The sequence below is a fragment of the Canis aureus genome, chromosome 16 (assembly GCF_053574225.1).
Source record: "Canis aureus isolate CA01 chromosome 16, VMU_Caureus_v.1.0, whole genome shotgun sequence".
Lineage (NCBI taxonomy): Eukaryota > Metazoa > Chordata > Mammalia > Carnivora > Canidae > Canis > Canis aureus.
In genome coordinates, this window is record NC_135626.1 from 44,868,104 (window position 1) to 44,892,533 (window position 24,430).

The 24,430-nt window shown below is 38.0% G+C and overlaps 1 protein-coding gene and 1 pseudogene across 12 annotated transcripts in view; both read left to right on the forward strand.

Moving 5' to 3' along the window:
* ABCA6 (ATP binding cassette subfamily A member 6) overlaps positions 1-20,484 on the forward strand; it is a 114,533-nt gene extending 94,049 nt beyond the window's left edge. For 11 of the 12 annotated variants that reach the window (XM_077853654.1, XM_077853652.1, XM_077853655.1 and 8 more), the window contains 16 exons: positions 402-575; positions 990-1,103; positions 5,430-5,546; positions 7,370-7,447; positions 8,599-8,690; positions 9,381-9,501; positions 10,564-10,681; positions 11,820-11,911; positions 12,728-12,900; positions 13,353-13,428; positions 13,503-13,597; positions 15,112-15,231; positions 15,430-15,570; positions 16,312-16,391; positions 18,361-18,416; positions 18,789-20,484. In XM_077853654.1, the coding sequence (XP_077709780.1) occupies positions 402-575; positions 990-1,103; positions 5,430-5,546; positions 7,370-7,447; positions 8,599-8,690; positions 9,381-9,501; positions 10,564-10,681; positions 11,820-11,911; positions 12,728-12,900; positions 13,353-13,428; positions 13,503-13,597; positions 15,112-15,231; positions 15,430-15,570; positions 16,312-16,391; positions 18,361-18,416; positions 18,789-18,890 (1,749 nt within the window). In that variant the 3' untranslated portion in view covers positions 18,891-20,484. The remainder of the gene's footprint in view (positions 1-401; positions 576-989; positions 1,104-5,429; positions 5,547-7,369; positions 7,448-8,598; positions 8,691-9,380; positions 9,502-10,563; positions 10,682-11,819; positions 11,912-12,727; positions 12,901-13,352; positions 13,429-13,502; positions 13,598-15,111; positions 15,232-15,429; positions 15,571-16,311; positions 16,392-18,360; positions 18,417-18,788) is intronic. The other variant, XM_077853658.1, reaches the window with a different exon arrangement.
* LOC144285364 (protein transport protein Sec24A pseudogene) lies at positions 1,124-4,446 on the forward strand (annotated as a pseudogene).
* Positions 20,485-24,430: the final 3,946 nt, after the last annotated feature.

The window sequence follows — 24,430 nt, forward strand, 5'->3', positions numbered from 1 at the left end:
GTTAAATCAGATTTAGATAAGTCATCCTTCAGTATTCTGAGACAGTAACCCCTATAATATATTTGGATAATGAATAATTTATTGTCCTTTGGGCTTCAGAATAATATCTTTTGAAGGAGGTTTATGCCTTGATTATTATGAGGTCTGCTTTTCTAGTCATTATGCATGAGTTAAAGTGGTGCTGGAAATCAAACCTATAAAATAAAACAATACTCATTTTCACAATGGCCCTATTATGGAATTGGCTCTTTAGACTTCGAATACTAAATAATATATTAATAATTGAATTATTAAATAATTTAAAATGATTTGAATATATCTGTCTTAAATTCTCTCTGAATATATTTGCTTTGGATTTGGATTTCAACTGAATCTATTTATTTCCTGTGTTTTCTCATCAGAAGAGAGCTAAGTCCCAGCTATGGATCTCAGGCCTCTATCCTTCTGCCTACTGGTTTGGGCAGGCACTGGTGGATATTAGCTTCTTTGTTTTTTTTCTCTTTTCAATGCTTTTATTTTTGTATGTAGCAAGCTTAATGGAAATTTATATCACAAGCGGAATTGTGTTTGCTTTGGTAAGTAACACACTATACTGACAATATCTTAAATTTATGATAAATTATAACATTTGATATTTTCAATAAGCGATACGTTTTCATTTTTATTTTGTCATAAACTAAAACAAAAAAGTTCAAAGTACATGTACAAAAACTTTTTTAAAAGAATTTTATTTATTTGAGAGAGAGAAAGAGAGCTCAAGTTGGGCGGGGGCAGAAAGAGAGGGAGAAGCAGACTCCCCACTGAGCAGGAGCCTGATGTGGGGCTCTATCCCAAGACCCTGAGATCATGACTTGAGCCAGAATCAGATGCTTAAATGACTGAGCCACTTGGGCACCCCCACAATAATATATTTAAAAATATTTGTAATTTAATTTTTCCTCTGTTAATATATCATTGTTTGACCTTGATATAATCTGTATTATTTTCAGGTTATATTCATGCTCGGTTATGCAGCTTCACTTGTCTTCCTAACATATGTGATATCCTTTATTTTTCGCAAGACGAGAAAAAGTAGTGGCCTCTGGTCATTTTGCATCTATATTGTGAGTACATATACGAACATATGAACAAAGAGATAGAGTTCTTTTTTTTTTTAATCTTTCAGTGTAACATTACATATAGTCACTTTTGCCTTGAGAAATGGGAAAAACTAATATCTTAAAATTACACCATAGAAAGGATAACATTCATAGACAACCCTTTGACTAGGGTTTATGGAGAATCTTACAGAAGACTTGTAGTTCAAGATGCTGCTATTAAGTTTATGGATTCTTAAAAATACATGGCTTCCTGGTAACACTAGAATAAAAACTGGCTTTGTAACATTTGACAGGATAATCCATGTCTACAGTCTTAAAGAAATAATTTCAGATATTGAAGATGTTTTTATACATATGCCAGAGAATTTATTAGTAAATTGGAATGAAAGATTACTGAAAGCCCAAGATGCTGAAAACTTGGATGGAAATGCACACCAAAACTCTAGAGACTCACAATGCCTCATCCGAACACTGCAGGTGCCTTTTAGATGATATTCCCAACTAGTGGTCGAATGTCTGTCCTGCAAACACAGTTCTCAACTCTTGGAGTGGGGGTCCTGAAACCATGAGAGAAACCCAACGGAAGGCCATTTGCTAAGAAAATATATCTGACATCACCTACTGATTTCTATAAAAATTAGATTTTTCTGTTCAGCAGGTAGCTGTTGATTTATCCCTACTCAATGGACAGTATTCTGTCTCGACTCTTATAGATTGTATCTCTGTATTCAGCAGGTAGTGTCTATAACCATCCATCTTACCATCATCAGGACAACCCAGTCCAAGTACAGAAGTTAAAAAAGAGGAGTAGAGATACCTCACTTAGAAGACTGGCTTGAGGCAGTCATGAGGATTTAGTACACCAAAATCTTTCCATTCATACTCTGCATGGAAACTTTTTTGTTTGGTCAACAATCTTACTGCCTTTGCCTAGTGTAAACTCAGATGCTGGTAAAGATGTCAGTGAAAGAGAGTCTGGCTTAATGGTTGATTTCTTTGCAGTCAGCAATTTTGTATATGTCCAGCAAAGGTAAATGAAGAATTTGTACCCACACTTCATATTTTCTAGTAGTTTCAACTCTGGATGAAGTTTTTTTGGAGCTGATATTCAAGCAATGTCAGGGTTATTGGCCAATATGGTTGTTGACAGGTCTGTTACTGCCAGCCTGAGCGAGGCTTAACATATCCTAGTGAGTACCCTCATGGGCACTCTAAGCTTACTGTTCGCCACTGCTAAGTAATCAGCAACCTGGAGTCATGGCTCCTTTTCATTATGTCATTTCCCACTCCTTTGGTTGGCTCTCCTTAAGCAGAAACCATTCCAGACTGGAACAAATTCATGTCTACATGAATGTATTTTTGCTACGTTTCAAGTGAACAATCAGCTCCTGGTTTACCTTATATTCACTGTTCATCCTGGCTTGTATATAGATTTGACAGTCTTTCAGGTGAAGAGACACTCAACATTAACAGTAGAACCTCAAGCCCTTATCCTTCAGCTTTCATGAAGAAACAAAGCAGAAAAGAAAAAAACAACAGAGCAGAGATGAAACTTTTCTCATGGATGCAGTCTCTGTAGTGATGGTTTGGGTTGGAAAAACTGTTGACAGAATTTTCCCAGCCAAGTTCTAGGATTTCAAAGTGCTTCAGTTCAACAAAATATGAGTTCTTTCCAGAACTTGATATGCTGGAATCTGCCAGAACAATAGCTCTTATTGCTTGGCTTACAGAGCAGGGAAAATGTAAATGACTAAAGTCTTTTTCCTTCAATACATGGGAGAAGGCAAAACAGAATCTGCATTATAATAGATAGTCTTCTTAATTCTTCTTGCATAATTTTTTAGCTGAAAAAGTATGAAGCTAAAAAAGTTTGACTTTGTTATTTCTTAAGGGAAGGCATAATAGTAAAACACCTGTTCTATGAGGTTTGTGGACTAATGTGAAGATTAAGATGTTCTCACTGTGATATGAACAAATTAGCAAATAAATGACTACAGCTGACAATTGAACATGTAACTCTGAAACACTTTTTCAGATAGAAATATATCTATCTATGATTGGATGTCCTTTACCTTTGGTATCAACTATTTTTGAATTATTATGGATTAAAATAAGATGAGACACTATCCCAGAGGGAAAAGTAAATTTTGAAAAATAAACATATCTTTGTTTGAAATGTAAAAAGAAAATTATAGTGTTACAGTATAATACATGTTTATAATTTCTAATTATTTTCCCTTTTTTCATATATATATATCTATTTCGGTGTACTTGTCTATTACATGTTTGTACCATTGAAAAGCTACATACTTATGGAATATTGGAATGTCAGATTTGAAGAAAAATTCAACATCATCTGGTGTAATTCACTTCATTTTTTAGAGAGGAAAAAATTGAGTAACTTGTTCAAGGTCCATAAAAATCAGTGACAACTCAAGAATAAAAATGAGGTCTCAGACCTTATGTCATTCCTGATGTCAAGAAATATGAAGTAGCAGGATGTTTGACAAGAGTAATTTAAAGTTTGTGTTGATCAACATCTTGATTTTAATAGCCTAAATTGTACATCATAATTGTACATCTTCATGAAGAAGCAGTGTGCAATAATTTTATGCCTGATACAAAGAACTGTTAATTTCATTTAAAATGTGTGTTGAGGATGTGTAATGTGGATAATTGATCTTTCATCATGCAGTTAGTATCATTTTAAACTATGCTAGTCTTAAGACTCACAGATATATATAAAAATAAAAATGTATCAGATGATGGTCAGTGCAGTTGTCCTTTTGTGATCTTGGAAGGAAAGTATAGGCAAGGTCCCCTCATCATTGAGTGAAGCCACACTCAACTGTTAATTTGTTTCTAGAGTTCAGTGGACTCTCATAGCCCATGGGGTGTGGTCCTTCATGGGTATTTTAGGCCCTTGTCTAATAAGGACATACCTTTCAGCGCATGGTGGACGTATGGTAGCACATCTTCTTAGCATGCTGAGCCATAGCATATTTCCTTTGATGCAGTTTGCCATCCTCTCTTGTTCCAGGGGTAAGAAAGGAGGAAAAAAACAACTCACAAAAGAAGAAACATGGAGTCCAGGCAGAATGAGAGGACTTAGCTAAGTGGACTAGTGGATTTATAGCTATCAAAAATAAGGAGATGGGAGAAAAATTAGACGAGTGTGATGTCATGGAAACCAAGAGGAGGGAACTATGTAAAGGTGGATAATCATGCGATACCTTTGCAGAGAGATTGTGGTGGTTGTAAAATGAGAAAAGATTTTTTGGATTTGCCATCTAAAATGCTTATTATACTTACTGAACACTTGATTAAAAATTATTTGGTTTCATTCCCAATTGTCTTTTATATGTAGTTTACACATCCCCCCCAAACTGTAAATTCACTTAGTAGCCACACAACATTCCCCTATGTAACAATCCCAAAGAACAAGATAGTCTTTGGACCTAAAGACTTAGGAATCACACACACATAGGGTTCTGAATTCCAACTTTATCATTCCCTAGCTGTGTGGTCTTGAGGATGTTATTTGTTTCTCTGAACCCTAGATTTCCCATGTGTAAGGAAGGGATAGTAAGAATGACTACATTCTCGAGTTGTGAAGATCAAAGCAAATGATGCATCCTAAATTCTTAATGCCTGGTGTCTGTGTAATATTCAGGGAATTTAGTAGTTACAATTCTTAGTGTTTTTATTATAAATCATACATCAATAAGATCCAGGAAAGGGTCAATACAAGCTCAACACACATTTGTTGGCTGAGAAACTGATCCTTAAAACAGAACAATGAAAAATTATCTTTATCCCCATCCCACATTTACCAGTGTTTTAAAAGAAAATAAGTCCATTGTAATCAAAATGCACGGTCTCAATAAAACTGTTTGAAATGGGGAAGAAATGGAGCAGGGATGCCATTTAGAAAGCTTTAGTCTGGGTGGGGAGCAGTATGGACCTCTAAAAATAATCACTTGGATAGCTTTCCATCCTATACAGGTTTTTACATTGTTACCATAACTTCTTTCTTTATCCTATTGTCTTAGATTGCACGTAATGCACTGTCAGGAAGCCTACCTGGTCACTTTAGCCTTTACCTTAATCTACAGATTTTTATCTTAAATTTTTCTGTTGGGTAGCTGAATGTCACATTTATTCTCATTAACAAAAAACCCTCACTTCCCTTCTCCTTCTGAAAGTAGTGAATCTGTATGTGGGAAAATTCTGATATATATAATGAGGACACTTACATCTTAAATATTTTTTCAAATATCAATGGAATCCATACGTCTGAATTGCAATATATTTTAACTTGCCTTGTAGACCTCCATCATCATATTTGACATTGTGCTGATGCACTTCGACTTGCCTGTCTTGATTTCTAGCATGATATTAGTTCCTTTCACTACCATGGGTGGATTTCTGGCTTTTTTGGCACAGGTAAGAAATATTACCAATGGTGTCATTAATTATGAATATGCAGCCTATTAAAGTGCTTCACCCCAAATCTATAAAGACAGAATGAAGGCTAGTGGTTTCTTGGGGTTGGAGTGGGAATGAGAATTGACCGCAAAATGCATATGAGGTATCTCTTTGGGATGATGGAAATGTTACTAAGTTAAATTGTGGTGATGCTCTCCTGACTCCGTAAGGAGAAATCCAGACAATTCAGACAATTCAGTCTGGGATCGAATCCTACATCGGGCTCCCGGTGCATGGAGCCTGCTTCTCCCTCTGCCTGTGTCTCTGCCTCTCTCTCTCTCTCTCTATGTGTGACTATCATAAATAAATAAAAATTGAAAAAAATTTTTGCCATATGCTCTATGCAAAACATAAGCATTGTTAAATGCGATTTGAAACTAATGCCAGATTGAAAAATGTTGCCTCATTTTTTAAAAAGATTTTATTTATTTATTCGTGAGAGACACAGAGAGAGAGAGAGAGAGATGCAGAGACACAGGCAGAGGGAGAAGCAGGCTCCATGCAGGGAGCCTGATGTGGGACTTGATTCTGGGTCTCCAGGATCACACTTTGGGCTGCAGGCAGTGCTAAACCACTGCGCCACTGGGGCTGCCCAATGTTGCCTCGTTTAATGGGTATTCATTATCCATCATGAGATAAAATCACATACAATTACATTTATTTATCCAAAAACATATATTAAACAGTATTCTGTGTTAGGCACTGTGCTGGTCACTGGGGACACCTGATGAACAAGATAGCACAGTCCATCCTTTCACAGGGCTTGGTGGAGATGAAGACAGACCTCAAATAAGTCAATGCAAAGGGTTTAAAGGACCCAAAGAAGAAGGGCAAAGTGCCAAGGGCAGGATACAAAGCACAGCTAACATGATCTAGAGAGTCAGAGAATTCTTCTGGGGGAAGCAATCCTTAAACAATCCTGAAGAATGAGTCAGAATCAGTTAGCAGGAGAATGGAGCAGAAGGTAAGTGTGTTCTGTGGAGGGAAGCAAAGGCATTGAAGCAGGAAGGACCATTCTTTCCATTTCCATTCAAATGGAAAGAAGTATCCAATGAGATGAACCCAAGAGCTCAGCCAGACACATACTCTAACCCACAACATCCTGAGTGATACTTCAAAGAAAGTAGAGAAAACTGCCCTAATCTTTTGTGTTCTTGGGGATATGGGAAAGCCTTTTGTCTGCAAAAGCACTTTTCCATAAATTGAGCAACACTTAGAATTCTCAACTGGGAATTCATTCTTTTGCTTAAAGCATTTTTCCCCTAAGATATAAGCAGACCTGCAGAGTGAAGTACATTAACCTAGATCTGTCACACATTTCTTAGGAGGGATGAGTCACTCTCTGAATGCATTGACTGATGAAGAAAGAATAACATGATAGGAATAGTTATTATGGTGGGAGAGTCACCACCAAGGTAGGAGGGGGCCCTGAAAGGCCTCGTGAGGGGTATTTAGGACAAATATTGTGATTCCCTATTATCTTTCACACTGTAGGCTCCTCTCTCTGTTATATTTTCAGTCAACTTGAGGAAAACCTTAAACCAAAAGATTAAAGAAAAAAATTGGAAAAGTGGAACAGACGTAAATTATTTGTTTACTGAGGGACAGCATTGAGTAGGGGGTCCCCTTTCTTCTCTGCAGGGAATTGTTTGTCACCAGTGCACATAGATGAGTCAAGCTTAAGGAGGGAAATATGCAATATGTGGAATTCCATATTTTTTAAATGTAAATCATGAAGATGATGAATTTGTATTTAGCTATTTTTCTTTTTGTCTTTACAGAGAACTTACGAGCACCAAGTAGAATATCTAAACCACAGATATGACCCAAGTGGAGTTGATTTTCTAGTATGCCTAATTGTAAGAAAGCCTTTCTACCTCTCCCTTTATTTTATTTTTTGATGGTTCGCATTTACTATAACAACTATTTGGCTTTGTCTACTGTATGCCAACTTTGAAAGCTTTTAATATAGTCTCAGGATAAGATACAGAATAAGACAATTCAGACATGATTCCAAATCATGAGTTAGTTTTTATGTGCATAAGTGGACTGTGTAGATCCAGAATGTAATATGAAATTAATTGTCATGTTCATTTATCTTGTTTATTGCCACCTGCAAATTTGAGAAAGCTTGTAAGAAATATAGATGCAATATAACTTAAATCCTTTGAATTGGAGATGAAAGGGGCAAAGTTGAATATTGAAATAAAAGGGAAAAAGTGATTATATTGGTATATTTAGGCTGAAGAAAGCTATTGTCTCTGAATACAATGTGTCACTGCTTTTCTAGGCATAGGAGCAAATATGGACAGGAATCCCTGCCCCTATGGAGTTTATATCAAGGTGGAAGGATAATAAACTAAGATAATAGATAATAAACTAAGTAAATAATATGTATTGTGTCAGATGGGTGGTCAGGAAAAGCCTGATTGAGAAATAAAGATCTGAAGGGGGCAAGGAGGAAAGCTACAGAGATAGCTTGGGGAAGAGGATTCCAGTAGGAGGGGGCACAAGTGACCTTGGCTTTTCCAGGGTCAGCCAGGAGGCCAGTGTAGTTGTGGCAGAGTGACCAAGGGAAGAGTGGTACAAGGGAAGGTCACAGAAGTCACAGGGTAAAGTGCAGGGTGGATGGCATGGGCTACACAGAGCAGTCTGGGTCACTATAAGGTTATAAGGACTTTAATTTGTCTTTGAGTAACCAAGGAGTCATTGGAGGGTTTTAAGCAAACTACTATGATCAGACTTGTTTTAAAAAAGTAACTCTAGTGACTGTGTTGAGAATAGATGTTTGGGGCAAAGGAAGAAGAGGAAGGAGACCAGGTAGCAAGGTGTTGCAATATTCTAATGAGAAATTATGATGGCCTGGACCTGTCCAGCTGGATTTCTCCCCTAATTTGTAAGAATAGTTCACACGTATTTCACCTGATGACCAGGCCACCAATTTAATTCAGATGTTTAAGTGATATTTGTGAACTTATGCCTATATATAACTGTTTTTCTTTGCTCCTAGCCTTACTTGCAGGCTTTGATATTTGTTTTTATCCTAAGATGCATGGAAACAAAATGTGGAAAGAAAATAATGCGAAAGGATCCCATTTTCAGGTTGGGATAAAAACTTAGTTTCGAACTTAATATCGTATTTTCATGACCTGCACTACGGACCTGTTAATGTGGATTTATATTTACCACGTAAACAGCATGCTGATTTTCATGATGGTCAGTGGGTTGCTGGCTTACTGCTTGGAAATAGGACTCCCAGAGCTCTGCCACTAACCAGCGGAGGGAGGTTTTCAGGTCCTCAGAAATTTAAGGAGTACTCAAATATGCCGATTTCCCATCTATGATGATCACACATCCTTGAACAGAGGAGATGCAATGGAATTGGTTGAGCAGCCTAACGTAGTTCAGAGTGTTTCATAAGATGGACATTATACAGGGGCTCTAGGAAGGGTGAACGGTAAAAGATGGTGAGGGCAGATGCCGGGTGTGATTAAGATGGGCTCAGAGTCAACAGAGAAAATGTAGGTGACCTGATTTTTAAAGAAACAGCAGCCTCTGCTAGCAATTTGGCAAAGGTCAAAGATTCTAACTGGAAGAATGACAACAACAAGAAAGAAATTCTGGCGACAGGGACGGGAATTCTTGGGAAAAGCAGAAGCAGTATTCACAGGGCCATTTTCATCACCCATGTATTGAGAAAAAGGATGATGGTGAAATCACAGAGAAGCTGATCTAGGGGGCATCCTCAATAATGAAAAAACCCATATGTCCTACATTTCATTTTCTCCACAGAATTTCCCCCCAAAGTGGAAGTGCTGGGCCTAATCCAGAAGAACCTGTTGATGAGGATGAAGATGTTAAAGCAGAAAGATTAAGAGCAGCAACTGCCCTGACCACTTCACAAGCAGATGAGGTAGGAAAGCAAGTGACAAAATGGACATTAAGGGACCTATAATTCAAGAACTATCAAGAAGAGAGGTTAATATGCTGGTTTTCATTTTGCAAGTTTGGAGCTTGGTGCATTTTCGTAATTCTTAAATATGTAGGCTCTCCTTTGGAGTGTCCTGGAAGCTCAAAGAAGAACAGAGAACATAATGGTTTTATCATTCTTTTGAGGAAAAAATGGGCTTTGATAAGTAGAGCTATAACTTCAAAACCAAGAATTTCGTAAGTTGGAGAATTTACATGAGATTTGTTATAAAATGCTGAATAAGGATTGAGATTTGAAGGGTTATTCTTCTATCTGACTTAGATGTTATGATGTGCTCATGAGCTTAGATCATTCTGGGAAGGCCAGTTTCCATGAAGCTATACTCTTTTATTTAGAAGATAGATTTAGAAGATTTATTTTATTTTAATTATTTTAATTAAAGATTTTATTCATTTATTCATGAGATACAAACATACACAGAGAGGCAGAGACATAGGCAGAGGGAGAAGCAGGCTCCTCACAGGGAGCCTGATATGGGACTTGATCCTGGATCCTGGGATCACACCCTGAACCGAAGGCAGATGCTCAAACGCTGAGCCACCCAGGTGTCCCAGATTTAGGGGATTTAGAGATATTGTTGACATCAATGAATGCAGGTTACACTTGAAACAAGCAATATGGATTATTGTCAGTTTAAAATATCCTTTATTTTGGGCACCTGGGTGGCTCAGTCCTTTAAGTATCTGACTCTTGGTTTCAGCCCAGTCATTATCTCAGGGTCGTGAGATCAAGCCCCATGTCAGGCTCTGCATTCAGCATGGAATCTGCTTGAGATTCTCTCCCTCTCCCTCTGCCCCTCCCTGCCACGTGCTCTCTCTCTCTCTCTCTCAAAATAAATGAATGAGTCTTTTTTAAGAAATTGAAAAATGAAATTAAAATATACATTGTTTTATGACATAGAGCAAGAAAGTTCCCAGTCATGAGAATATAGGAACATAAAGTCTCCGAAGCTTAAAAGGAAAATCACACTGTCCTCTATTCCAGAAACCTGTCATAATTGCTAGCTGTCTACACAAAGAGTATGCAGGTCAGAAGAAAAGTTGCTTCTCAAAGAGGAAGAAGAAAATAGCAACAAGAAATCTCTCTCTGTGTGTTAAAAAAGGTTTGGAAGAATCATTTAATTTTATTCACCATCATTTCAGCAATACCTACTGAACATCTCTGTTGTAGGCACCATTGTGAAGCACCCATGTGTGCATTCATTCATTTAACATATTTGTGTGTGTGTGTGTGTGTGTGTGTGTGTGTGTGTGTGTGTATGCCAGGGACTGCTTTGGGTTCTGGAATATAATCATCAAAAAAAATAGGCAAGGCCCCGTCCTCATGGATTTTACATCCTGAGAGAGGGTCAAAACCCAACAATAACTTACCAATAAAATGGTCAGATATCACATAAGCAAGTTCTAAGTGGAGCATCCGAATATGTGAAATGACACAAATGATTCGGGGCGGCATTCACCTAGGGTTTGGGAAGACCTTTCTGGAGGAGTAACATTTAAGACAAGACCTGGGTGATGAGAAGGTGCCCAGATATGTGAGCACAAAGAGATAAGAACACCCAGACAGAGAAAAGAATGAGGGCAGAGACTCAGAGCTAGAGCTGCCTTTGGAATGGTCAAGGCACGAAGAAGCAATGGATGCACTGACAGGTAGAATGGAGGAAGTCCAAGACCGGAGCAGGGCCAAATTGGGTACCACTTTGTGAAATAGAGCAAAAGGTTTAGATTTTTATACCAAATTAGTGGAATGCCACCAGAGGGGTTTTAGTTAACTTTTTATTACCATTTACATTTTGGAAAAATTAACACATTGGCTATTGTTTGTAAATTTGAGTGGCAGACAAGAGGCTTTTACATTAGTTCAGATAGAGGATGATGGTGGTTTGGATGCAGTAGGGGAATTTGGGATGAAGAAAATGTGTCTGACTTCCCAAGTTTAGGAACCACTTAAACATGTACTCAGCACATCAGCCATCTACTACCAAAAAGAATCTGGCACATTTTTAACTGAAAAAGTAATCTGGAAAAGACTTATTGACATCAAATCCATAAGCTTTTCGCTAATATTTCATATAATTATAAGAGTTATAATTATAAGAGTTATAGTCTGGTGACATGGGTTATATATATATGTTATACATTTCAAAATAATACTGAGGGGTGTACATATCTCAAAAGATTTGAAGAAACAGGTTTATGATAATTCACTTCCCAGATTGATAATCAGTGAATCTCTTTCAGGTGAAATTTTGGGATTGCTAGGACCCAATGGCGCTGGTAAAAGTTCATCTATTAGAATGATTTCTGGGATCACGAAGCCAACGGCTGGAGAGGTAGAAAGAAATGACAGAATGATTTTCATTCCTAAAATAGATATTTCATGATAAATGTAGCCTATATCTTTATGAAACTCTACTTTTAGTAAATTTTAAATAATTTTCTATAGTAAATATGAGTCTCTATAATATTTATTGGTTTAGCTTTTAAATTTTTGTGTATATATCTTTTTAATTAAAAAAGCTTTTATTGGGATGCCTGCATAGCTCATGTACCTCATGTAAAAGTTATGTTTTTAAACTGATCTTGGGAGACACCTGGGTGGCTCAGTGGTTGAGGGTCTGCCTTCGGCTCAGGGAGTGATCCCGTGTCTGGGGATCAAATCCCACATCGGGCTCCCTGCGAGGAACCTGCTTCTCCCTCTGCCTGTGTCTCTGCATCTCTCTCTGTGTCTCTCATGAATAAATATAATTAAAATTAAAAAAATAAAAAAGCTTTTATTGAAGTACAATTAACATACAATGTTATATTAGTTTCATGTGTACAAATAATAATTTCAATATTTCTATCACTTGCATTGACATAGATTATAAAAGGTATAATACTAAGTGAAATAAGACAGAGAAAGACAAATACTATATGATTTCACTCATAACGTTTTGATGCTCAAAAAATTTAGCCATCTATTAGCTCTATGTCAGTTTCTTAAGTGTGAGATTGGAGAAAAGGCTACATGTGTTTCTAAAACAGGTTTACCAAAATTATAAAATAAAATAAAATAAAATAAAATAAAATAAAATAAAATAAAATAAAATAAAATAATATAATATAATATAATATAATATAATAATAAAACTGGTTTATCTTCTTAGGTAGAACTGAAAGGATGTCGTTCGGGTCATCAGGGAGACAGCCTGGTCAACTTCCTGGGCTACTGTCCTCAGGAGAACGTGCTGTGGCCCAACCTGACAGTGAGGGAACATCTGGAGGTGTTCGCTGCCGTCAAAGGGCTGAGGAAAGGGGACGCCACCTTGGCCATTTCACGGTAAAGAGGGGTCATGTGATTCCTTTGTGTCCAGAGGCAGGGAGGCTGTTCCACTATGATGAGTTCACTAATAAAGAATGGAGGGTAGAAATGATGTCTGCACCTTTTCAGGGAATGTCAGCAGTAGAGCAGGGATGCAGGGACAGGAGCTATTCCCTGTATCTTTGGTTGAGGGATCTTTAAAAAATAGTTGCACAGAAGAGTTGACAACATTAAATGAGTGAATAATCTTTCATAATCATCCATTTCAGTTTCAAACTCAAAATTCTGGTTATTCCTTGGAACTCTTAATGAGATTAAAAATCTTTCATGTTCCAAAATAGTTTTCCTCTTTGATCGTTAGTTTCAGAATAATAGTGCCAACCTTCCCTCTAATGCAATCACTCTTCTGTGGGATTACATTTTTCGAAGATCTTCTCTTGAGTTGACATTCTACTCCTATTTTCCATCAGATTGGTGGATTCTTTCAAACTGCATGACCAGCTCAATGTTCAGGCGAAGAAATTAACGGCAGGAGCCACCAGAAAGGTGCGTGTGATATGTGATGTTATTCTGAGAGCTGATGGGGTGGCAGCCAATAAGGTGCTTCTCTTGCCTTCCAGTTATGTTTTGTGTTGAGCATCCTGGGAAATTCGCCTATCCTGCTTCTGGATGAACCATCAACAGGCACGGATCCAGCAGGGCAGCAGCAAATGTGGTGAGCCTTATCATAACCCTCAGAGCTGGGAGTATAAACTTCATGCAAAAGTTATGTCTTTAAACTGATCTTGGGAGACACCTGGGTGGCTCAGTGGTTGAGGGTCTGCCTTCAGCTCAGGTCATGATCCTGGGGTCCTGGGATCGAGTCTCACATCAGGTTCCCTGCGAGGATCCTGCTTCTCCTTCTGCCTATGTCTCTGCCTCTCTCTGTATGTCTTTCATGAATAAAAAATGAAATATTAAAAAAAAAAAACTGATCTTGGATGGGGCACCAAGCTAGCTTGGTTGGTAGAGCATGCAACTCTTGATCTCATGGTTGTGAGTTCAAGACCCATGTTGAATATTTAGCTTACTTAAATTTTTTTTCCTTTAATTAAAAAAAAAAAAAAAACCAACCCTGATTTTGGAAAATCAAATCCACTCCTTTCTAATATAGTGGAGATAATCCATATGATTAGGAAAATAAATATTTAATACATAGATTCTCTGATGTATCATATTCATGTGGTATTAATGTTAAAAAAAAAAAAAAACAACCCTCTAAATATTTTGTTGGAATTTTAGGTCTTATGGTTTAGAGTTCAATTTTTTAAATTATTGAGATATATATAACTGGTTTTTTTTAGAGGGTATTAACTTACATATTTTCCCTAATTCATTACTTTTCTCTCCCCTTTACCAAATCTGTCAAATTTGCTTATCCAGTTTTTCTTAGTTTTTTTTTTTCTTAGTTTTTGAATTGTTTTTACTTTTCTTTCTAGAATGTTCCATTTGAATCAATAAAATCATCCAGTCCAACTTCATATTTGTGACTGTCTAATAGTTTCCCCTACATCTTTAAAGGACTTTGTTATGGAAATTTTATACAGATATAAAGAGAATCATTTATGAACCCATTATAGCCATGACCTATTTCAACAATTATCCATATAAGGCATAATTTTTTTCATTATACCTCCATCCACTTCCTCTTCTCCACTCTCCTATTAGTTTGAAGCAAATACTAGACACCCTACCCTTTATAAATATTTCAATTAGTTTCTTCAAAAGATAGAAAAGTTTTCTTTTTCAAAAACGTAATTAGAATACCACTAGCATACCTAAAAATATTGAACATTTTTCTTTATGTTATCAAAAAACCTAATAACTATTCACATTTCTGGTTTTTTAGTTAGAAATATGATTTATAAATGTGATTCATGAACTGTATTTTACATTTACAGTTTTCCCTCTAAATCTCTTTTTTTCCTACCCCCCTCTTGCTTTAGATTTTATTTATTTATTTGACAGATAGAGAGAGAGAGAGAGAGAGAGAGAGAGAGCACATAAGTAGGCAGAGTGGCAGGCAGAGGGAGAGGGAGAAGGAGACCTCCCCTTGAGCAGGGAGCCCTATACAGGACTCAGTCTCAAGACCCAGAGATCACAAACTGAGCCAAAGGCAGACGCTTAACCAACTGAGCCACACAGGCGTTCCTACCCTTTTCTCACCAGTGATTTTTTGGCTCATTTTAGGCAGACAATCCAGGCAGCCGTTAAAAACACAGAGAAAGGGGCCCTCCTAACCACCCATTACCTGGCCGAAGTCGAGGCCATATGTGACCGCATCGCTATCATGGTGTCTGGAAGGCTGAGGTGAGTGTCCTTCTGGAGTCTGTGCTTGACCCTCAAAGTGAAATTTCCTGTGGAAAGGGCACAATCACTGTGAGCACCTGGAGCCCTTCCTGTCAGCTCACTCAGGGATCCCCCTACCCCTACATTTGAAATTTGAGAATAATGTAAAAAATTGAAGGGGCGATATTTTTTCCAATGTATTTTCCATCTTGCCCATAGGTGCATCGGCTCCACCCAACACCTGAAAAATAAACTTGGCAAGGACTACATTCTAGAACTGAAAGTGAAGGAAATTTCCCAAGTGACTGGGGTTCACGACGAGATTCTGAAGCTGTTCCCACAGGCCGCACAGCAGGAAAGGTGAAGGACCTTCTAATTACAGAGAAACTTGTTGGCTTTACCCACTCAGAGGTTTCTTTAATGCTCTCTGAGAACTTCAAAGTGATTTGACTTCATAATAAAAGTTAGGGACCTCTGAAACAGATTTACTGACATTCAGATTACAGGAGATTTCAGAGCCACCCAGAAAGCTATGTGCCCCAGGAAGACTTGGGACACCTCATCTGGGCCTCCTCAGCTATCCAAGGCTAATCTCCAGCTCAGAGCAGGTCTTGGAAAATTTGGGGGAAAGGAACTTCTCATGCCTGGAACCCACATGGGACCACAGTCGGACCCTCCGTGGTACCCTCCACAGATCTCCTCTGGCTCTTCTTCTCTCTTAACCTCACATCTCCCTCTCCTTAGCTTTCTGGTGACAGGGATGCAATATTAAATTAAGTAATTAATTGCAGCCTAATCGAAACTAAGCAAAGGGATTAGTTTAGATGTCTGTGTTTAACAACAGCACAAGGTTTGCATAAACTGAGCATAAATGCAGTTATGCTGGATTATTTCTAGAAGTATCTCCAACAGCCAGCTGCCAAAGGATATTTTAAGAATTTTCCATCGGTCATTTTATTTGTTTTATATGTAAGCCGTACATTTATTTGCATCACTTTTATTTTCATCAAAGGAAATTGATGTTAATATCAGTATTTATTTTGATGGTCACTTTCTCCCCCTTGAAACTCAAGGTCAAATGTGACTTTTTCGTATTCCCAGGTATTCTTCCCTCTTGGTCTATAAACTGCCTTTGGCAGATGTCTACCCTCTATCTCAGGCCTTCCGCAAATTAGAGGCAGGTAAGAATTGCCACTGTAAAATAAAACTTTTGAAGAATTGGTTCAGAATTAGGTAATAATTTGGTGGTAGGTTATTGTGTAATACCTTTTTAAAATACGTAAACACTTTTTTAAAATATGTAAATTCTAAGAGGTTTTAAGAATTGTAATGGTAGGTAATGATGGGATTTAACCCCAACTGAGGTTAATCCAGTTCTCTGGAACAAGGTGTATCTCCGGGGCAGGGACTAGAGCTACAGAAAACACACAACTGAGCTTGGCTGGTTTTGCAGTAAATTCATAACATTAACCTCACAAAGCCCCTTAATAGGGGCTACGTTGCCTGTGGGTGCACAACCCGTTCAGACCAAATGTCCTCAATTACCACTTTGCTCCTCTTTCCTTACACATCCGCCTTCTTCCTGCTTTTCTGCCTCAGTTGATGCCCTCGCTTTATATTTCACCAGTAAAATAAAAACCACAGAAAACCTTCCACCCATGCAACGGCCTCCCTGCGTCCGAGCTGTGTGTTCTGCTTTCCTGCTGCAGTGAATGAACGGTCTGTGTCCCTCCCTGAGTCCATCCCCTGCATTGTGCATGACTCTTCTTGCCACTCAAAATGATCTGTTTTTTTCTTTCCATCATCGTTTTTCTGCTTTCAACTGGGCCAATCCCAGCAGCAGACGGTCGTGGAGTATATCTCACCTAGCACAGTGACGAAGGGCTCCAATTTCAGTGCCAGTCTCTCTATTAGCTGGGAGACCCTGGGTAAAGCTATTGAATCCCTGCTTATCTAAGTGACTCATCTTTAAATGAGGGGTAAGAGGATTCCTGGATGGCTCAGTGGTTTAGCGCCTGCCTTCGGCCCAGGGCGTGATCCTGGAGTCCCAAGATCGAGTCCCACGTCGGGCTCCCTGCATGGAGCCTGCTTCTCCCTCTGCCTGTGTCTCTGCCTCTGTGTGTGTGTGTGTGTGTGTGTGTGTGTGTCTCATGAATAAATAAACCTCTTAAAAAAATAAATGAAGGGTAATGTCAGTGCCTACTTGTCAAGGTCATTAGGAAGATTACATAAATTCATTTGTAAAGTGTCTAACTATGATTCCCCAGTTGACTCCCTCCACTCTGGACACCCTGACTTCCTGTCTCTTCCTCAATGCTACCAGACATGTGTACTCCGGCTTCAGGACTTTGCACTTGCTGCTGATCCTTCTTCCTGAAATTCTACTACTTCTAGCTTATTTTCAAGTTTCTGCTCAATTCTTACCTTATAACTGGAGCCAACCCCAACCATCCAGTTAAAAAAGAGTGGCTGGCACTTCCTGCTTTCTCTACCTGATTTATTTATCCTCTGTAGTAGCAATCCTCGTTTATTTTATTATACATTTAAGTCCTTGTTTATTTAATGCCCATATGCCTGCCACTAGAATACAGAGTTTTATACACAAAGGCAGGGGTTTGTTTTTCACTGCTGCTCTGTTCCTGGTAAGAAGCGTGTCACACACACAGGAGAGTCCCAATGTATGAGTGGTGAACTGTGAATATGGGAATCTGGTGACCAGTCTGATGAGGGTTTCCTGAGAGGGACGCCTAGCATAGAATGCATAGTACAGCAGATAAACTGGCTGAAGACAGTTACACAGAAGCATGGGGTCCTTTCAAAGGGAGAGGAGTGGGATCAAAATCTTTCTTGTGTGTAAGGATGTGTCAATCAATTCTGTAGTTCCTCAAGGAACTTATGTCTCTCGAGACACACGTACGAGGTAATAGAACATATCAAAATGTAATATGAGAAAATTCTCATATCAAGATTAATTTAATTTGCATTTATATCAACTATGACTTCATGATTCCCTTCTTTCACCAAGCTTTTGTTTATTCAGTCTTATATTCCATTTATATTAATAGTGGGCATTTTTATTTTGTATGACTTTGAGAAACTTCTTGGTAATAAATTGTAAGCATCTACTAGTAATCTTTTTTTCCCTCCCAGTGAAACATGACTTTAACCTAGAAGAGTACAGCCTCTCTCAGTGCACATTGGAAAAGGTGGGTCAGCTTTTAGGGTTTGTATCATTCCTGTTAATTTCACATGAAAATAACATGTGGGGGCATGCATTTTCCCAATAACATAAACAGTCAACTCAGTCAATTAAGTATCTACCTTCAGCTCTGGTCATATCCTAGGTCCTGGATTGAGCCCTGCCTCAGGCTCTCTGCTCAGTGGGGAGCCTGCTTCTCCCTCTCCTCTCTCTTCCCTTTGCTCCTTCCTCTGCCCCCTCATGCTCTCTCTCTCTCAAATAAATAAATAAAATATTTAAAACAAAAAAAGAAAGAACATAACATGAATATTTCCTATTTATTTGGAAGACAATAAACAATCTGATAATTCTTTTTCCTTCTGCTTTGTCCCCTATTTAGATATTTTTAGAACTTTCTAAGGAGCAAGAGCTCGGAAATTTTGAAGAAGAAATTGATACAACCATGAGATGGGCACTCCTCTCTCCTTCAGATGACATTTAAAAGCTCAAACCTATTAATCCTTTGTGTCATATAAGCTTACGCCATATGTAATAATTGTCAGTATGTATAATTTTAAAAATCATTAACATCAATATCTGGTATATTTTGTGTATTTAGTTAACAAATGAATAAACGTAAAAATTATTCTCCTTAAATTTAGGAATGGTGGAAAATCTGTGGTAAAGGCAATTCAAAGTATTAATGAAGTTACCTGAAGGGCAGGTGCCAGGTATTGTGGAAATAAAGCCACAAACTTGGAATTTTTTTGAAGTATAACTTCAAACATGGCATATCGCTTTGAAATATGACATTTACTAAGAAATTCCCTAGCAGAAATATATGAGGGATATATTCAACAGCCAGAAGCTAGTGGGATTGCTACACACCAGTTTGGGAGGTATCAGTTTTACAAGTTTGTATTAAGACACAAGTAAAATGCAAGAGTCTTCCTCTGGACCCTTTTCAGAAATTTGAAATTCACAGAGTGAGGAGTCCGTTGGATTCACACATGAACAAGCATGTGCATTGGAAAAGCAGTTCGAACATAATTTGTGAAAATAAGGGGAGTCACAGCAGCATTTGTTCAAATTTTTAAGATTTTGAATGTGTTACTTTATGATTGTGGGGGTACTGATTTTTCTCATCAGCTTATCAGTAGTTTTCTGTGTACAGTTGACCCTCAAACAACACAGGAGTTAGGGCACCAAGCCCCTCATGCAGTAAAAATCCCATATAACTTTTGACTCCCCCAAAACTTAACTACTAATAGCCTACTATTGACCAAGAAGTCTTCCCAATAACATAGTCAATTAACACAGTTTGTATATGTATTATATGCTGTGTTCTTACAATAAGTAAGCTAGAGAAAAGACAATGTAACTAAGAAAATCATAAGGAAAAAGTATATTTACTGTATGGTAAAAAATCCATGTCAGTGAACCTGTGCAGTTAAAATCCATATAGCTCAAGGGTCAGCTATATTTACTGCTATTTTAAAATCACTTCCCTCTTAAATATGTACATATGTCTATACACACATGCATAAATCATTTATATTACTAAATTAAAAAATATGTGTGAGCTTTAAATGTAATTTTTCCCCTAAATAATAGTGATTTCATCTTGAATATCATGAGAAAATTTTTTGAAGACCAAACAGTATCCTTGATGCCTTTTTTTTTTTTTTTTTGGTGTTATGTTATATTACTTAAATTGTTATGCTCTTTGAAGAACATTTGTATAATGGAGAAAAACACAGAAATTAAATAAAATTGAATAAAAGAATCACCATACTTTATCCACACCAAACAAACAAACAAACAAACAAACAAAACAAAACACCAGCGTCTTTTTCTTTGGTGTACTTTTTTATGTAGGTGGAATCACTATAGTATATAATTTCTTAACTATATATGCATATTTGCTGATATAACATTGAAATTGTTTTAATTTACTTTTAAACTTATGGTGAAGCTTCAGTTTTATATATTTGCATTTTATTCTGTGTTAAATATTTGTATTTTTTCATTTATTTTTGTGTTTTAATCTTTTTCTTATCCATTTTTCATATAATTAAATATTTTATCTGCATATATTACATATATCATAATTATATCTGGAACACTATGTCTCCAAATCAATGATAAATAATCAATAGCTTACTATTTGTTCAGGATGCTTTAGTGCCCTGTAAAAGCAAATTTCTATCATAATGAGAGTTGGATTGAAATTATTTCTAAAATTCAAGGAATAGATTCTCTTGTCTCTCTCAAATGTATAAGATCACAACATATATAACCATTTCACATAACAATATGATGAAATCTTTGCTTATATTCATTGTAAGTTGTAAATTTTCTTAACTGTTGTAGAAATATGTTTACAAAGTACTGAATAACCAATATCAGATATAGTATAAATATTTCAAAAGATTAAACTGGACATGGTTTGCTAAAACCATCATAATATGGTTATTTTTGAAAACTTGGGTTTTTATTAGGAATATGTTCAAGAGCAGATAAACAGGCATGAAAAAGGGAGGAGATTGGAATAAAACAAAAGAAAGGATTTTTTTTCAAAAGGAAAAATAGTTTCATCATCTCTAACTCTATTGTAGACAGCCCCTGTGCTGGTTTTATTCTTTATTTTCCTAGGGAGGCTGACCACTGTGGACTGCATCACCAATTCCCTGCTTTCCTGGTTGGCTTCCAGTTGGGTCTGACCAATCCAATAGGAAAAAGCAACAGTAGATGCAAAGGTGGAAGAGGAGAGAGTCAGAGGATCTCTTCCCTCCTGGCCTCATTTTAGTTTCAGATCTCAGGTGGTAGATGGTATCCCTGCAGGCCTATAACATTTGCCCTCCTCCAGTTACATGCATGTGCTTCTGGTCCCTTTAACACTGTTGACCGCAGGAATGTCCTACTCTCCGCCTCCAGCAGTTCATCAGAATTATCATTTAAGGTGTTTTTTTCCTACCAGTTTATGGCTCTGCTAGCTTCTGCACCAAGTAAGCTGGTCTTGGCTGCAATTCTCCGTATTCACTTGTATATATATATATATACAATATATATATATATATATATATATATATATATATATATATATATATATTCCTAACACAGAGCTCCTAAGTATCTTTTGTTCTAATGAGATGACTCTGGTGGGCTCTGGGATTATCCCTGGTCACAGAGAGAGCAAGCCATGATTAGAAGCTTGGTACTTTCAGCCCTACGGTGGGAGAAGTGTTGGGAACTGAGTTAATAATCAGTTATGCCTATCTGATGAAACTCCATAAAAATTCCAAAAATACTAGATTCAGAGAGCTTCCAAGTTAGTGGACACATCTATGTGCTCGGAAGGTGGTGGGTGCATCTCAATTGCAGGGTGAGTGAGGCTCCTGCGCTTGAACCCTTCTAGACCTTATTCTATGTATCTTTTCATCTGATTCCTTTATCAATCATATTGTTCATTATATAATAAACCAGTAAACATATGTAGGTGTTCTCCTGAGGTCTGTAAGCTGTCCTAGCAAATTGTCAGATCCAAGGATAGGGTCATGGGAACCCCATTTACAGTTGGAAGTTCAGAAGTAGAGGAGACCCTATGGAACTTGTGATTGGCACCCGAAGTGGGAGGAGTCTAGTGAGACAGGGCTATTACCTGATGGGATCTGATGCTAATTCCAGACAGTGTCAGAACTAAATTAAATTGTCGGACACCCAGCTGGTGTTGGAGAATTGGTCAGTATGGGGGGAAAAAAAACCCTACACATTTGATGGCCAGAAGCAAACTATGAGAGCAAAGGAAAACACAAAGGAGAAAACAGTTTTTTCTAGACATTTGGTGTCAGTGAAGTGGAATTTGCGAGAACAGCTCTGGCTCATGAAAACACATGGTTTGGAAACAGAAAGAGTGGAGGGCAGGGATGAGGAATGCTTGATTCCTGGATAGCTACCTAGTGACTCATAGTATCAAACTGTAGCTGCTCTTTGATCAGTTACTAACAGTACAAGCTACCAGTGGAATTAGAGATGAGAATAGACCCAACTCCTGAGGAACTGGCTCACTGGATATCTATGGAAATGCAAAATATAAGCATGCTAAACACATAATCTCTCATTATCTCTTCTAAGTTGGGCCTCAATGCTGGAACAAGTTCAAATATGGGTCAATCTGAGCTTTGATCGCTAGCCTCAAAGCTGCTAAGTAAGAAAGGGGAAAACTATGCCAGGAAGGTACCTCTAATCGTCCTCTGATCACCAAAAAGGTAGTCAGTGTGGTGGAAGGCAAAACCAAAAAACTACTAAAACCAGGAGCTATAGTGTGAAGGAGGTGTCTCATTTTGTGGATGGAATTATCAGCTTCCTGAGGAATCTTTATTAAAATGGACCATGAGAGTAACTGATTTGGGGGCTCTATCTTTGGGATGTTGCAGAGTGGAAGGGCATGTTTGGTTGATACAGGATCTGCAGCCCACTATTGAACAGTCACAGATGGTTATAGGTGATCCAGACACACAGAAGCTTATTCCTGAGGGATTTCTAATGGCCTGGATAAAGGCCACCATAAGTGTGCTCACCTGAGATGGAAGATTGCCCAACTCCCACTCTAATTGCCAACCAGAACACTTCAGTCGAAGCAGCTGATGCACTTTGCAGGAAAGCTGTCGGTGTGCAATTGGCTTTATGGTGGGTGACTGGGGTATTCACCCACTGCATGTGCATGTTACCGGGTTATGGTAAATGCCATGATTAAGGGGGCCCCTGTTACATGGGTACCCCATGTGACATTACTCACAATATCCGACAATCTGGGAAGCTTTTATTAGAGTTGCTGTCTGATACCAAGGTCACCAAAGTAATTAAAAAGAAAAAGGGAGAGACAGAAAGGAGAGTCAGGGGACTCCACCCAGCAGTGTGGACATCTTTAGGTGGTTATTACAAAAGGGATGAATGTGGTGAACATTGATGGTGTTGAAACAAAGGTATTGATGCAGCATTATTGAAGCTTCTATGGACCAGTGAGGCTGCCCATGGGTCCCCCAATGCTAGAAGGCCCCAGACAAGTTCTGTCCATTAACCCCACTTTGGAGGAATTTAAAAAAGCAGAGGGCAAAGATTTTGTGAGAAACGTCACCCAGAATTGCCTGGGGTATTGGGTAAACAGATTAATCAAAATAAATATTGAAAAGGAGAGGCCAGGGTCTTCTGGTCAAGCCTGGTGGGAATCCAAGGCCATAAAGCACATGTGTGGATAAGACGGTCAGGGAGAGGAAGGGGAGGAGAAACTTTTCTTTGGACTCCTTAATACAGGAGTCAGTGTGCTGTGATTTGAAACCTGTTGATGATATCTTAATGGTGGCTTATCTTCCTTAGATCAGGAAGATAGGGAGATTACAAGGTTGATGGGATTAAAGTGAAATTTAAGATGAAAATGGGGACTTTTGAGCAAACTTTATGTGAGGTGGTTGGTTTTCCTTTACCTGGCTGTATTAACTAGGTGGGATATAATCCCACTAGCAATTATTTCCCCTACCTAATGCTATAAATAGAAGGCATGACAGCCAATCCTCAGGCCAGTCTTAATTGGACATGCTAAATGGGAACCACTAGAATTTCTCAAGTCTACACAGAAGGTTAATTTAAAACGATGCAGATACCTGGTGGGCAAAGAGATTACCTCTTTAATTAGCAACATGTTAGATACTGGAGTGCTGGTAGCAATGAATTCCCTCTATCACAGCCCTGTGTGGCCTGTGGAAAAGTCTTACAGCTCATGGAGACAAACAGTGGACCATTGAGGCTTAAATAAAGCTATACTGTCCAATACATCAGCAGTTCCAGACACAGTTTCAACCACCTACAAGCTACAACAGGTGCCCAGTGATTTTTTTTTTTTTTCAAATGCTTTCTTCTGCATCTCAATCTTGGAAGAGACCCAACCATAGTTCAGTTTCACATGTGAAGGATCCCAGTTCACATTTACTGTGCTGTCACAGGTCATCTAAATTCAGCAGCTTATGGTCATAATTTGGTCACAAG